Here is a 15,069-nt window from a genome sequence, read left to right as displayed (position 1 = left end):
ACACAAGGTGTGACTCAAAATAATAAACATATTTCACACCTACGAGTCGACAGGATTGCGTAAAGGCAAGCATGATAAACATATTCAATGCCATTGACATGATTGACATCGTAAAATACACGTCCATTTGTACCCCAAGAACCGTCAAAAGAGTGTAATACACCAATATCCCTTTAGATAAAATGGCAATGTTATTTCCGATCATCAGCTTTGTGTTCAATTTTATTCTAAAAACACTTTTAGTTTGTAGTTTTACATGATACATCGTGAAATCTTGAGCAACTGAAAAACATGTCTTTTCCAACATAGCGGCTATTGACGTCACTAGCTATTGCAAGTTCACAGTAAGTCTCACGTTTCACAAGATTTAGGACAGACGTAATGCCTGCATGTAAATACATACGAAGTTGAAACAAACTTAAATTAAGGATTTTGCTTTGATTTCACACCAAGGCGTTGAAGTTCTGGGCTGGAGTTAGAAATAGAAATATTGAATTGTCTGTGCCATGATCTCAGTAGGAAGAATTTTGAAAACAGTCTGTATTTGTAGAAATATTTATAACTATTTTACTACTAAACTAGAAGTAGCCCAAGACAGTAGCCCAGACCCTGCTATTACAATTCTACAAGTAAAGTAAAACGTACTCGATCATTTGAGTAGGTAGTGTGTAATATACTGCTTGCACATTTATGTAAATATATGCAAATTATTATTATAATATTTATACAAATTAGCCACCCCTTAATTTTTTCATCTGTGGAGAACACTGCTATGGCACTACTGAACCTTATCAGTTCAGTTGTGCAAATAAAACTACATCTCCAGCCCCATGATAGTAACTTAATTATTAAAAATTACTTACCTCCTTCATTAACCAAACCTTTAAAGACACACAGATTCTCTCCACCGCAATGTTGTTGAAATATCATTATCTCATCTCCATCGTCTTGTCTTTCATAACTAAGATTAAGACCTCTGCCTTCGTACTTCAAAGTAATATCACACATTGACTGTAATTGTGTGGGGTGTGGATAGGCTGGTTCTTTTTTATGTAGCAACAATGATCCCTATAGAATTAACACAAAGTATATACATGTAGTCAGTGCACATTTCACTACTAGGTTTTAACTAGGTCTTTTATACAGTAGTGATTTTCACCATATCACAAGTATATCATTTATAATAACACTGTAGTCCAAAGTATTACAGTTGTCAATTAGTTTTATCATTATTACATGGGAACAAAAGGGCATACAGGCATGTTATCATGGCCACATCAGTGCATTCTGGGTAATGAGACCACCCATGTGGGGGTGCTCTATAGAATGTAGCCACGTTAATGTCAGAAACCAAGAATTTGAGAGAAATCTATAGTCCTAGATGCCTCTAGAGGGCACTACAGTAATATCATGTTATACAACCACAGTAACATCATATGTTATACTACCACAGTAACATCATGTGTTATACTACCACAGTAACATCATGTGTTATACTACCACAGTAACATCATGTGTTATACTACCACAGTAACATCATGTGTTATACTACCACAGTAATATCATGTTATACTACCACAGTAACATCATGTGTTATACTACCACAGTAACATCATGTGTTATACTACCACAGTAATATCATATGTTATACTACCACAGTAATATCATGTTATACTACCACAGTAATATCATGTTATACTACCACAGTAATATCATATGTTATACTACCACAGTAATATCATGTTATACTACCACAGTAATATTATGTTATACTACCACAGTAATATTATATGTTATACTACCACAGTAATATCATGTTATACTACCACAGTAATATTATATGTTATACTACCACAGTAATATCATATGTTATACCACATATGATATTACTGTGGTAGTATAACATATGATATTACTGTGGTAGTATAACATATGATATTACTGTGGCGGTATAACATAATAATGTTAATAATGTTGGTTTCTTATATAGCGCTTTCCCACACCGTGCTCAAAGCGCTTTACAATTATTACCCCTGGCTCGGATCAGAACGGCACAACGGCCCTTTAGTCTTCCTCAACTCCCCGGGGAGCATACAATCCATTGCAGCCATTTAAGCGCATAGGATTAAAGCCTTCACATTGCAACCTACATCCTACCAGGTCCCCAATTATACAGCTGGGTTGACTGAAGCACAGTCGTGGTTCAAATCTTGCCCAAGGACTTTAGCCACTCAGAAACAAACAGCAAGCAGCGACAGGGCACGAACCTGCAACCTGTAGATTCCAAGCCAGTCACGCTAACCATTCACCCATCATGACTCCACATAACATGATATTACTGTGGTAGTATAACACATGATATTACTGTGGTAGTATAACATGATATTACTGTGGTAGTATAACATATGATATTACTGTGGTAGTATAACATATGATATTACTGTGGTAGTATAACATGATATTACTGTGGTAGTATAACAAAATATTAGTGTGATAGTATAACACATGATATTACTGTGGTAGTATAACATGATATTACTGTGGTAGTATAACATATGATATTACTGTGGTAGTATAACATGATATTACTGTGATAGTATAACATGATATTACTGTGGTAGTATAACATATGATATTACTGTGGTAGTATAACATGATATTACTGTGGTAGTATAACATATGATATTACTGTGGTAGTATAACATATGATATTACTGTGGTAGTATAACATATGATATTACTGTGGTAGTATAACATGATATTACTGTGATAGTATAACATGATATTACTGTGGTAGTATAACATATGATATTACTGTGGTAGTATAACATGATATTACTGTGATAGTATAACATGATATTACTGTGGTAGTATAACATGATATTACTGTGGTAGTATAACATATGATATTACTGTGGTAGTATAACATATGATATTACTGTGGTAGTATAACATATGATATTACTGTGGTAGTATAACATGATATTAGTGTGATAGTATAACATATGATATTACTGTGGTAGTATAACATATGATATTACTGTGGTAGTATAACATGATATTACTGTGGTAGTATAACATGATATTACTGTGGTAGTATAACATGATATTACTGTGGTAGTACAACATGATATTACTGTGGTAGTATAACATGATAATACTGTGGTTGTATAACATGATATTACTGTGGTAGTATAACATGATAATACTGTGGTTGTATAACATGATATTACTGTGGTAGTATAACATGATAATACTGTGGTTGTATAACATGATATTACTGTGGTAGTATAACATGATAATACTGTGGTTGTATAACATGATATTACTGTGGTAGTATAACATGATAATACTGTGGTTGTATAACATGATAATACTGTGGTTGTATAACATGATATTACTGTGGTAGTATAACACATGATATTACTGTGGTAGTATAACATATGATATTACTGTGGTGGTATAACATGATATTACTGTGATAGTATAACATGATATTACTGTGGTAGTACAACATGATATTACTGTGGTAGTATAACATATGATATTACTGTGGTAGTATAACATATGATATTACTGTGGTAGTATAACATGATATTACTGTGGTAGTACAACATGATATTACTGTGGTAGTATAACATGATAATACTGTGGTTGTATAACATGATATTACTGTGGTGGTATAACATGATATTACTGTGGTAGTATAACACATGATATTAGTGTGATAGTATAACACATGATATTAATGTGGTAGTATAACATGATATTACTGTGGTAGTATAACATATAATATTACTGTGGTTGTATAACATGATATTACTGTGATAGTATAACATATGATATTACTGTGGTAGTATAACATATGATATTACTGTGGTAGTATTATATATGAATTGTACTAGTAATGTTCATACCATGCTACATTAGTTGACTTATAAACTCCTGTAATAGTGTAAAGAGCAATCACTTTTATCTAATGATTCTAAATAGCTATAGCATTACCTTGTTAGTCTTTTCCTTTATTTTCTTGCCATCTCTAGTGACCACAGCACGATTTCGATGACTAGCCCTAGGTGAAGGGGTTGCACTTTTTGGTGGTGGCTGTGGTAGTAGTACTGGTACTCTGTATGGTGACCCACCACTGATATCCAAGTCTGCCATATCGAGTGAAAACCTTTGTAGAGCTGCTTGGTCCAACTATGAGATAGATATGAAAATATGAACCATTAGTGGTAGGATTGTTACATTGATTATAGTATTCACCATTGTCTTGAATTAACAAATGTATCTGTCAAATTGTCCAATCTCTTTTATTGCCTATGATTTAGTACATGTACATATAAATATGTTATGGAAACTTTCACATAAATATTACCTCTGAACAAGCGACCTATCGGTCAGAATAGCTCCGCTGTTTTTTTTTATTTTATTTTTTATTTTGGTGACATGTAGAAGTGGTTCAGTTCTTCAGCTCTTTACTATGCAGTTTTGTTTTAGCGATGCAATAAAGTGGTTAGTGGTTTCATATGATGTCTCACTATAAAACACATTTTACACAGAAGTTGGTAATGTATTGTACTTTTATACCATAGTCACTATTTTATAACAAAAATCTACTGTTATGAAAAATTGCACAAAATCTCAGGGAAAAAATGACTGGGAAATGCACACAAGAAAAAAAAGAAAAAAAGAGGATTTTGAGGTTGGCTATAAATAATTCCAGTGTCTTACAGCTTTAACCCTGGAAAATTTTAATGATGAATGAAATAAACTAGGGATCTAAAATAATTTTGAGGCAATTTGAATTTCAATTTTCTAACAAATTTACCAAGTCAACAACATTCAACTTGTACTAGTTGTAGTAGATATATATATATAGGGAAGAAATGTATTAATCGCCATCTTAGTTTCCGTACGGCGACAATCCCCAAGTACCCGAAAGAGAGTCATTCTCAGCCAACAGGGTTCGACACTGGAGTAAAAGTCACTATCCCACAGGACTAGTAAAATTGATAACGTAGTAGTCCTGCAAAAAATTTGGTGGTCCTATCTTTAAGTGCTTTCGCTTGTTCACTTAGGCTCTTCATCTCTCTTCGTTTTTGCTCTACTTCTAATTCACTTTTCCAAACCCCATATTTATTTCAAACACTGTTGTAATTGAACTGTCTATTTCGTTGTAGTTGTTTGTGCATCATCAACTCCTTACTGTAATTTTATTCTCTTTTTTATGTTTTGGAGCTTCTTCTCTTTTTTTTGTTGCTTTCTGTGAGTAGTCTGTCTTAATTGGGGGGGGGGGAGGAGTAATAAGATGTTATGTGGTCTTATTTCTAGCTTAAATACTACATAACATTTCTGGTACACATTGATCTAACTATTGCATTTTTAAAAGACAAAAAATTACCTTCCCATAGAGCAAGTCTTTATAGTGTTGTCCTTAGTGCATATTAGAATGTATTTACAACATAAAAATAAATAAATTTGAAGGTTACCAGCAGTTACAGCAAAATTTTGTTACTAATTACATGTACAAGTCACTTCGTCTATTTTCGTGTCTATGTACTTCCGGGTTGACATAAACGTTAAACGTGATACAGTCGGCCCTATAATTACTAAGAAATGACAAAACCGTTCGCAAAATAAAGTTCAGGATTTTAATTTTTCAAACTGAATACCAAAACATGAACACGGAACACGGAACACGGAATCGTGTTACTAAGTAAGTTAGCAGTTTCATTGTAGGCTGTAAGTTGTACCGGTAAAAAAAACGATCATCACATCATGTAGGAAGTACAAAAACATAGAACACGTTGTTTTCTTGCTGAATAAACTCACTGAAATAACAACACGGTCAAATTGCGTCTTCGATTTTGACAGCCACCATTGTTATGATTGAGCTTCACTAGTTCCGTTGAACGTGGCCGGGCGAACGCCGACATCCAATTTGTACAGCGTTTTTACAAAGGGAGCTCGTCAATAACCTACCGAATAATTAACTCAGAAACGTAGTTTAAATACTAACTGATCTAAGAATTACGCATCCGTACATAAATACGAATTCATGCGACAAAGATTTCAACTTTACTATTTACTTGTTACAGTGTAGAGGACTTATTATACACATATCATCGTACAACTAATTTTATTGGCTATAATATTAGCTACATTTGAAAGGTCTCACTTGATTGGCTCATCGTTCGCTATTCCCGTTTTCAAGAGACACCCCGCCAGAATAAAGTGCCACGTAGTACAGCAATGGCGCGAGATCGTCTGTTGGGCGACTTTCCCACCGGGTGTGCTTTTCGAAAACTACACCACATGCTTCTGGGTTAGTCCCTCGTGCATCCGGGTACTTGGGATTGTCGTGCATTATTACCACATCGGCAATTTTGACGCTGTAATTTGCCACCAATATTGATCGTACAAAACCAAAACTCCATAAATGAACCACAAAGTACTTTCCCTTTCAAAATGTGGTAATTTTAGAAAGAGTATTATCGTTTTTATTGACGACTGACTCTGTCAAAAACACTTCAGTTCAGGCATGGAAGACTTCTCACAATGATCATATACTGGAATGAACCATTCTGTAGGAGGGGTGGTGTGTGAATTGGATTTGAAGTTTACAAACCTTTTTCGAACAAATATTTGTCATTTGGGCGCACAATGCGTAGAATTAAGACTATAGCACATATTACATTGCTTGTTTGACGTCAATAGTGTCTTTTGAAAAGTTGCACTTTACCTAAAGTCTCGCGGACTGATTTCCAATATGGCGTCGGTCATTATGCTCATTAACATATTCATTTTTGTTTCAAATTTCAAAAAAAAAATCATAAAAAATAGAAGAGAAGACGTGCTGACTTGAAATTAACAAATCTAAGTAAGCTACCCCCTGTGCATCAACACACCAGATATCAAAGCAATCTGACTTAAACTTTATGAGGAGTTGATGAAAATGTCATTTTTGGAAAAAAAATCATAAAAAATTGAAAATGGCACAGATCAACTTGGCATGAACAAATCTGAATAGCCTCCCCCCAGGGAACATGCACACCAAATATCGAAGAATTCCAACTGTCACTTTCGGAGTAAATAGTGAAAATATAAAAGTTTGACGGACACCTATGATTCACTCTACTCTCTATACCTCAATACCCACCTATACCTAAAGCTACGCTTTCAGCTTTCGCTGACAGCGGAGCTAATAAAAGTGCCAATGTAATAAAACCGCTTTGTGTCACTGTATGGATGGAAATGAACTCAGTCAAAAGACTAGATTAAACTGAATGCTTCTTGTAAGGGCAAAACCATAGATTTTGGGGCCTACACACACTGTTGGAATGCAAACCTCTAAACTATAGCTATTATACATGATGTACGTACCACTTAATTAGAAAATTAATGATATGAAACTGTATGAAGTTTGAAGCTTATATAGTTAACATATTGTCTAATTATAAAAATAGCGAAAATGGCACTGTAGCACAACTGTACAATTTTTTAAAATGTTTATCCACAGACTGACTCATGATAGGTATAGGTGTTCATTTGCAGAATGATTATGCAGTTGCATATCCAACAATGCTGTTACCTTTGCAATGTACACGATCATTTGGCTGTTGCTATGGGCATGGTCATGTTGTTAGACACATTTGCCTTCATCTTTTGAATGTTCGTTCACTTGTCTATGAATCCCTGATGTTATCTTTGTGAAATACATGACCGTTTGGCTGTTTGGCTGTTGCTATGAGCGTGGTCATGGTTGCTAGGGATATTTGCATACATTTTTTGAATGTTTGTTCACTTGACTATGAGTCCCTTATGTCATCTTTGCAATATTCCTGATCATTTGTTGTTATCTGACCAAAATATACTGCCATTTGTTTGTTGAAAAGGGCGTAGTCATGGTTGCTAGGCTGCATGTAATACATCATTAAAACGGTTGATTACACTATACCCATATTCAGCTGGCTCAATTGTAATGAAATTTGGAATATATAATCTTTAGGGTAATAGCTAGACCTGATTAGGTTTTGAGTTAGATCTGTTAATGATTAATTAGAGAAATTTGCATATTAATGAAATCAAATAATTAAGCAATATCTTAAGACTGCATACTTCAATTTCAATATAATTTAGTATATTCGTTATAACAACATACATTTGTCCTATAAAATTTGATGATGTACATGTACCTTACAGCGTTAACGAATAATTTGCATAATTAATTATTTTTGGTAATTAGGCTATATCTTAAGAATGCATACTTCATATTCAACATAATTTAGTACATACATTAACCATAAGAAAACACATATGTCCTACCAAGTTTGTTGATGTACCTTACAGTGTTAATGAATAATTTGCATAATTAATAATTTTCGGTAATTAGGCTATATCATAAGAATACATACTTCAATTTCAATATAATTCAGTACACACGTTAACCATAACAATCACATATGTCCTGTAAAGCTTGTTGATGTACCTTTCAGTGTAAATGAATAATTTGCATAATTAATTATTCTTGGTAATTAGGCTATATCTTACGACTGCATACTTCAATTTCAATACAATTCAGTACATACATTAACCATAACAAATTGTGTATGTCCTATAAAGTTATTTGATGTACCTTACAGTGTTAATGAATAATTTGCATAATTAATGATTTTCGCGCTTCGAGGTCATCTTTCGTCTACAAACGGGCCTTCAGCCATGTTGCTCCGCGGCTATGGAACGATTTACCGGCTGGGATTAGAATGCGTAATACCGTTGATTGTTTTAAGAAAAGTTTAAAAACGCATCTCTTCCGCAAAGCTTTTAATTAATTGTCTTTTAAGATGTATCGAAGTATTGTTTTAATGTCAAGTGCTTTTTCTTTTTTCTTTTTTTAACTTTGTGAACCGTTTAGAGCATTTTATGGATTTACGGTATATAAAAATAATAATAATAATTATTATTATTATTATTATTTTCGGTAATTCGGCTATATCTTAAGACTGCATACTTCACAATTTCAATACAAATTAGTACATAATGTTAACCACAACAAAGCAGGTACGTCCTATAAAATTTGGTGCTATAGTTTACAGTTTTAATGAAAAATTTGCATAATTAATGATTTTAGGTAACTACGTTGTATCTTAAAAATGCAAGATTCAAATTTCGTATAATATGATACATATATCAACCATAATAATACGCACCTGTCCTATGAAGTTTGTTGCTACAACTTTTACCTTTTAATGAGTATTTTGAATAATGAACGATATTCAGTAATGAAGCAGTATCATGCACTCTTCAAATTCCGTATAATTAGGCACATACATTAACTTAAGAAAGTATGCTTGTCCAAAAACAAAGCCTGTTACCACAGTTTTTGTTTATTTTAATGAGTTATTTGCATAATTAGTGATTCCCTTACGGGAGGCGTTCAGTTTAAATCTGGTCACTATTAGATTCACAGCAAAGGTAAATCATCATATTGATATACATGTAGTTTAAGTTTACATTTACCTTGCATTTAACATTGCTAACAATTGTATTTTTCTATACATGTTATCACAGCAGTTAGCACTTTACTTTATATTGTAAAGATACACTTACCTCAACTAAATATTGAGAGTCTACTTCTTCTCTTGGACGTCTTGGTTTGTGTGAAGGTGAGTGTCCATCAGAATCACCACACCTATCACTCTGTGTGTGTTAAAGGAATATTAATATCATTAGTTAATCATGCCATACATCACCAAATTTTCTCTATCCAGTGTAGCGCCCTCTAGGATCAATCACTATTATCAATTTTAATTTGTAAACATGGCAGATATAAAACAGTATCTATTCAGTGTAGCACTCTCAATGACTAATGATGTATACAATATGACTTCACATGTATACCTTGCTGTAGATCTATTGCCAACTATTAATAATCTAGTCTTGGTTACCCAGACCCTTACACTTTACAGGAAGGCTATCCTTCCAATCACCCCAGATTAGGTATTACCACAAAATACATTTGTAATCTAGTCTTGGTTACCCAGACCCACATAGGAAGTCTATCCTTCCAATCACCCTAGATTAGGTATTACCACAACTAAAAATAATCTAGTCTTGGCTACCCAGACCCTTACAGGAAGGCTATCCTTCCAATCACCCCAGATTAGGTATTACCACTACAACAAGTAATCTAGTCTTAGTTACAGGAAGGCTATCATTTCTATCACCCCAGATTAGGTATTCCCACAACTACAAATAATCTAGTCTTGGTTACCCAGACCCTTACAGGAAGGCTATCCTTCCAATCACCCCAGATGAGGTATTCCCACAACTACAAATAATCTAGTCTTGGTTACCCAGACCCTTACAGGAAGGCTATAATCCTTCCAATCACCCCAGATTAGGTATTACCATAACAAATACTAGTAATCTAGTCTTGGTTACCCATACCCTTGCAGGAAGGCTATACAGTAAAACGTCGATTATCCGAACGCTTACGGGGACATGCATTTAGTTCGGATATGTGGTCAGTTCGGATATGCGATCTGCATCGAGATGGGACGGGTGGGGTCAAAAGGTCGCATTCATACAGAATGAACGTACACGTACGCTGCATATCACACTTACACATGTTACATGCACTCTCAGACAAATGAAACGTACCGTACTACATAGAAACCTTTTTAATGAATTGTACTTATTTAATACTAAAACTAAATAAAGAGTTGAATATAATAGGAAAACGAATTGAATATGTGTAGAAGAAATAAAAAAAAAACGTATTTCCAATATAGACTACGACATGGTGGACAGCTGATAAGAACGCACTGTTGTCATGGTTGCATCTATAAATAGTGTTCACTGACATGTAAATGTAATCAAATTGTATCAATGTGTATAAAACGATGTGTCCGCAATGAGAAAAAAAATAAAGGTCAGAAAAACGAAGTCAGGGGTTTCTGTTTCATTGCACGGCTGTCTGCTGCTTTTCTGTGTAAACTACGGAGCAATAACAACTGGGTAGGTTCACAATCAGGCTGCGACTCTAGCCATAACAAACACAAAGAAAACATAGCTGCCGCGTCGCTGTGCAATGGTACTGGTTCACACGGGACATCGTTTTCGACTTTATCTTTAGTTTCACGATCGAGTGAGGATTCCTTCCTAGACATCGCAGATTTATAGGTACAACATGTAGGCCGAAGCTGAAAAAGTTTTACACCTTTGAAAATCTTTATTGGAAAAAGAAACGAAACTCCTTTCACTTCTGACCGACAATCATCTTTTCGGTATCACAGTCAATCATCAATGGTCAAAGTAGCAATGCCGCAACTACGGTTGCGTTACATCTCATGCCGACAAGTTGTTTGAAAGTCGCCACTATAGTCAGAGTGTGACATGCCGTTCTCACCATTTCACAATCATTTCAAATCTTTTATGAATCATACAAAAGACAACGGGGCGGTCAATAGGAGAACAACTTTATTGAGATGTTATTGAAGGTGTGATCGTTCCAATGCACTCGATGTAATTGTCTTTTGTATTACCGTACGTCATTAACATCACATCATTCAAGTGGTGGACAGTGATTGTAGCTCCAAGACAAACCGCGCTCATTCACAAGTCGATCGTCATTCATCAAACTTCAAATTTTTACCGAAACATTACTTTGATATCAGAACAATAGATTTTTTCGGGGGACACGTAGTCAGTTAGGATGACCGATCAATTGGATATTCGACGTTCGGATAATCGACGTTTTACTGTACATACATGTATGTATTTTCAATAACCCCAGATTAGGTTTTACTGCAACTACAAATAACCTAGTCTTGGTTACCTATACCATGTTCTCACTAGTGCAACGACGTTGTCGAAATGCAACGTTGTTTGATCGGTAAACACCGACGGATTAACTCTTAATCCGTACTGGCTTCCACATGCAGTCATTTAGGTCGTTGTTTTGGGAGAATCGCCGGCGTAACGCGCCCTCTATGGATCAATATATGTATATGTTACAACGCATGGTAAACAAGAATGGCGGATGTGCAGCATGTAAGGGGTCGTGTCATTTTAAAACTGACGCACAGGAAACGTAATTTCTTCGTTTTAGTTTAAACCCCCCCCCTCCCCCCTCAAAACGAAATGTCTTAATGCGAAATGGGAAAATGAACGACCTGTCCTACATGTATGTTTATATCATATACCATGACATCACTAAACACAACACTCTGCAATTCAACTTGTAAAACATTTTGCTGTCTCTGCAAAACACAGTTTCAACTGGAAATTGTATTTACCAGTTCTCATGCTTTTTAGCCTTCAAGTTGTATCTGTCGAGTCGTTTATATTCGCACGTTTCGTAATTTATACGAGTTGATTTTGACTGACATCGCACCATGACAGTGATGAACGAACACGTTGACGCGGCGGCGGCTTTCAGGTGCATGTTTCAACTATCACGTGAAAACATCTATAAATCTGTTTGGAATCACTAAACTATTACTGTATAATTATTTCAGGCGATTGAACTTTTCATTTTCACGTTAATAGAAGGATTGAATCAACATCAGTCGAACGATCAACCTGTTACTAGTGCCGAAGTAAACATTCGCAATACCACGCTATCTACGATAATTTAGTCCAAGTTTAGAGGTCACGACAAACACGTGACATCTCATCGGCAATTTCCGGATTTACATTCGTATTAGTTTCACGTTATACCCCAACCTGGCCTAACTTAGAACCTTCGCGTAGGTGGATTTTGGCAACGTCCTCTCCACTAGTCTATTCAAATCAATTATCGTGAAGGTCCTTTAAAAGTTGCCACTACGATTGAACGATCGGCTCTTATCATGTACCCACTTCGTTAACTTTCGTTGAAAAGATCACATGGCGTTACCTACGTAGTGGCGTGCAGTGTTGTTTATATTTGGGTATGATAAATCTCCTCATGTCTAAACAGCTAACCCGTCTAGAATTTGGAATTAGGTAATCCTAAAACGTAAAGCTATGTCGGATCCGGACGTTTTAAAAACCGAGAGTTGCAGGTACAAGTATTAAATGAGGTAATGTCTACAAACAATAAGTGTAATGCCTTGCTTGGGCTGTACGCTTATCATCCTAGTCGCAAGAAATTGGTTGACATGTGCGTTCACGTTCGTCACGTACCATCATTTACTAGTATAGTTGTGATATGACCCAACAACGGAAAAAAAATCTCTTGAATTCAGGAACTTCTGTTTAGGTGTTGGTGAATAATAAAACCATGTTTTCGCAGCATTCAAGAGGTTGTTTTTGTGATTCATTTATTGTACATCACTCCCTGACTAGGTGGGTTACTTGGCCATATGGTTATTTTTAGAACAACATGCATCTCTCTTCATGTATGTCGGCAAAGTTTCTGACTGTCATTTTTCAAGAAAAATAGAATTGCCTCGTTTGATTCCATTTACAGCAGCGTGCCTCTTGTTGCTTCACCTTCATATGCGATCAAGACGTGGTTACCCAGACCCACATAGGAAGGCTATCATTTACATCAGCTTTAAAAATAGGTTCACTGTACTAATACCATAACTATAAATAATCTGTATTTAAATACTCATTTTACATGGCTTGCTGGCTGACTAAGGGTTTTTGTTAGAGTATCTCTAAATCACAAACATACAAATATACTGACCTCATCCTGAGATGAAGTAGATGCTGGTCTCGCATGAGATGGACTGGTTTGAGGTCGTGAATTTGGTCTTGAATCGTGGTGCTGGCGTCGACGTGCATGTCGCGCTGAGTGAGACTGACGACTTGAATGTCTTGGTGACAGATACGGTAAGACATCCTCATCTCCCCTACGACTTCTGTCAGACTATAAAGTTCACAATTAAATACATAGACCAATTATAATTACTACCACAACATGGAACGTGTATGAAAAGCACTGTCATGGAACGTGTATGAAAAGCACTGTCATGGAACGTGTATGAAAAGCACTGTCATGGAACTATATGAAAAGCACTGTCATGGAACTATATGAAAAGCACTGTCATGAAACGTGTATGAAAAGCACTGTCATGGAACGTGTATGAAAAGCACTGTCATGGAACGTGTATGAAAAGCACTGTCATGGAACGTGTATGAAAAGCACTGTCATGGAACGTGTATGAAAAGCACTGTCATGGAACGTGTATGAAAAGCACTGTCATGGAACTATATGAAAAGCACTGTCATGGAACTATATGAAAAGCACTGTCATGGAACTATATGAAAAGCACTGTCATGGAACGTGTATGAAAAGCACTGTCATGGAACGTGTATGAAAAGCACTGTCATGGAACGTGTATGAAAAGCACTGTCATGGAACTATATGAAAAGCCATGGAACTATATGAAAAGCAATGTCATGGAACGTGTATGAAAAGCACTGTCATGGAACGTGTATGAAAAGCACTGTCATGGAACGTGTATGAAAAGCACTGTCATGGAACTATATGAAAAGCAATGTCATGGAACGTGTATGAAAAGCACTGTCATGGAACGTGTATGAAAAGCACTGTCATGGAACATGTATGAAAAGCAATGTCATGGAACGTGTATGAAAAGCACTGTCATGGAACTATATGAAAAGCACTGTCATGGAACGTGTATGAAAAGCACTGTCATGGAACGTGTATGAAAAGCACTGTCACGGAACGTGTATGAAAAGCAATGTCATGGAACGTGTATGAAAAGCACTGTCATGGAACGTGTATGAAAAGCAATGTCATGGAACGTGTATGAAAAGCACTGTCATGGAACTATATGAAAAGCAATGTCATGGAACTATATGAAAAGCAATGTCATGGAACGTGTATGAAAAGCACTGTCATGGAACGTGTATGAAAAGCACTGTCATGGAACGTGTATGAAAAGCAATGTCATGGAACTATATGAAAAGCACTGTCATGGAACTATATGAAAAGCAAACAAAGTAAGTTGAGGTCAATCACTAGGTGCAACAAACTCCATTGAGAGTAAAGAGTAGATCACTGTCATGTTATATTTTGTTGTTTCTTATTTCTGCTACTACCAACAA

General features: G+C 35.5%; 1 protein-coding gene across 1 annotated transcript in view; it reads right to left on the bottom strand.

The window, feature by feature from the left end:
* LOC144445442 (glutamate-rich protein 3-like) overlaps positions 1 to 15,069 on the bottom strand; it is a 43,978-nt gene that overhangs the window by 12,259 nt on the left and 16,650 nt on the right. Inside the window, exons 3-6 of the mRNA XM_078134987.1 lie at positions 13,682 to 13,864; positions 9,613 to 9,702; positions 4,006 to 4,200; positions 864 to 1,068 (exon numbers count right to left, since the gene is read on the bottom strand). Of these exons, the coding sequence (XP_077991113.1) occupies positions 864 to 1,068; positions 4,006 to 4,200; positions 9,613 to 9,702; positions 13,682 to 13,864 (673 nt within the window). The remainder of the gene's footprint in view (positions 1 to 863; positions 1,069 to 4,005; positions 4,201 to 9,612; positions 9,703 to 13,681; positions 13,865 to 15,069) is intronic.

The sequence above is a fragment of the Glandiceps talaboti genome, chromosome 14, assembly GCF_964340395.1.
Source record: "Glandiceps talaboti chromosome 14, keGlaTala1.1, whole genome shotgun sequence".
NCBI lineage: Eukaryota > Metazoa > Hemichordata > Enteropneusta > Spengelidae > Glandiceps > Glandiceps talaboti.
Note: the sequence above shows the minus strand (reverse complement) of the source record. Positions and strands in the feature narration are given on the sequence as shown.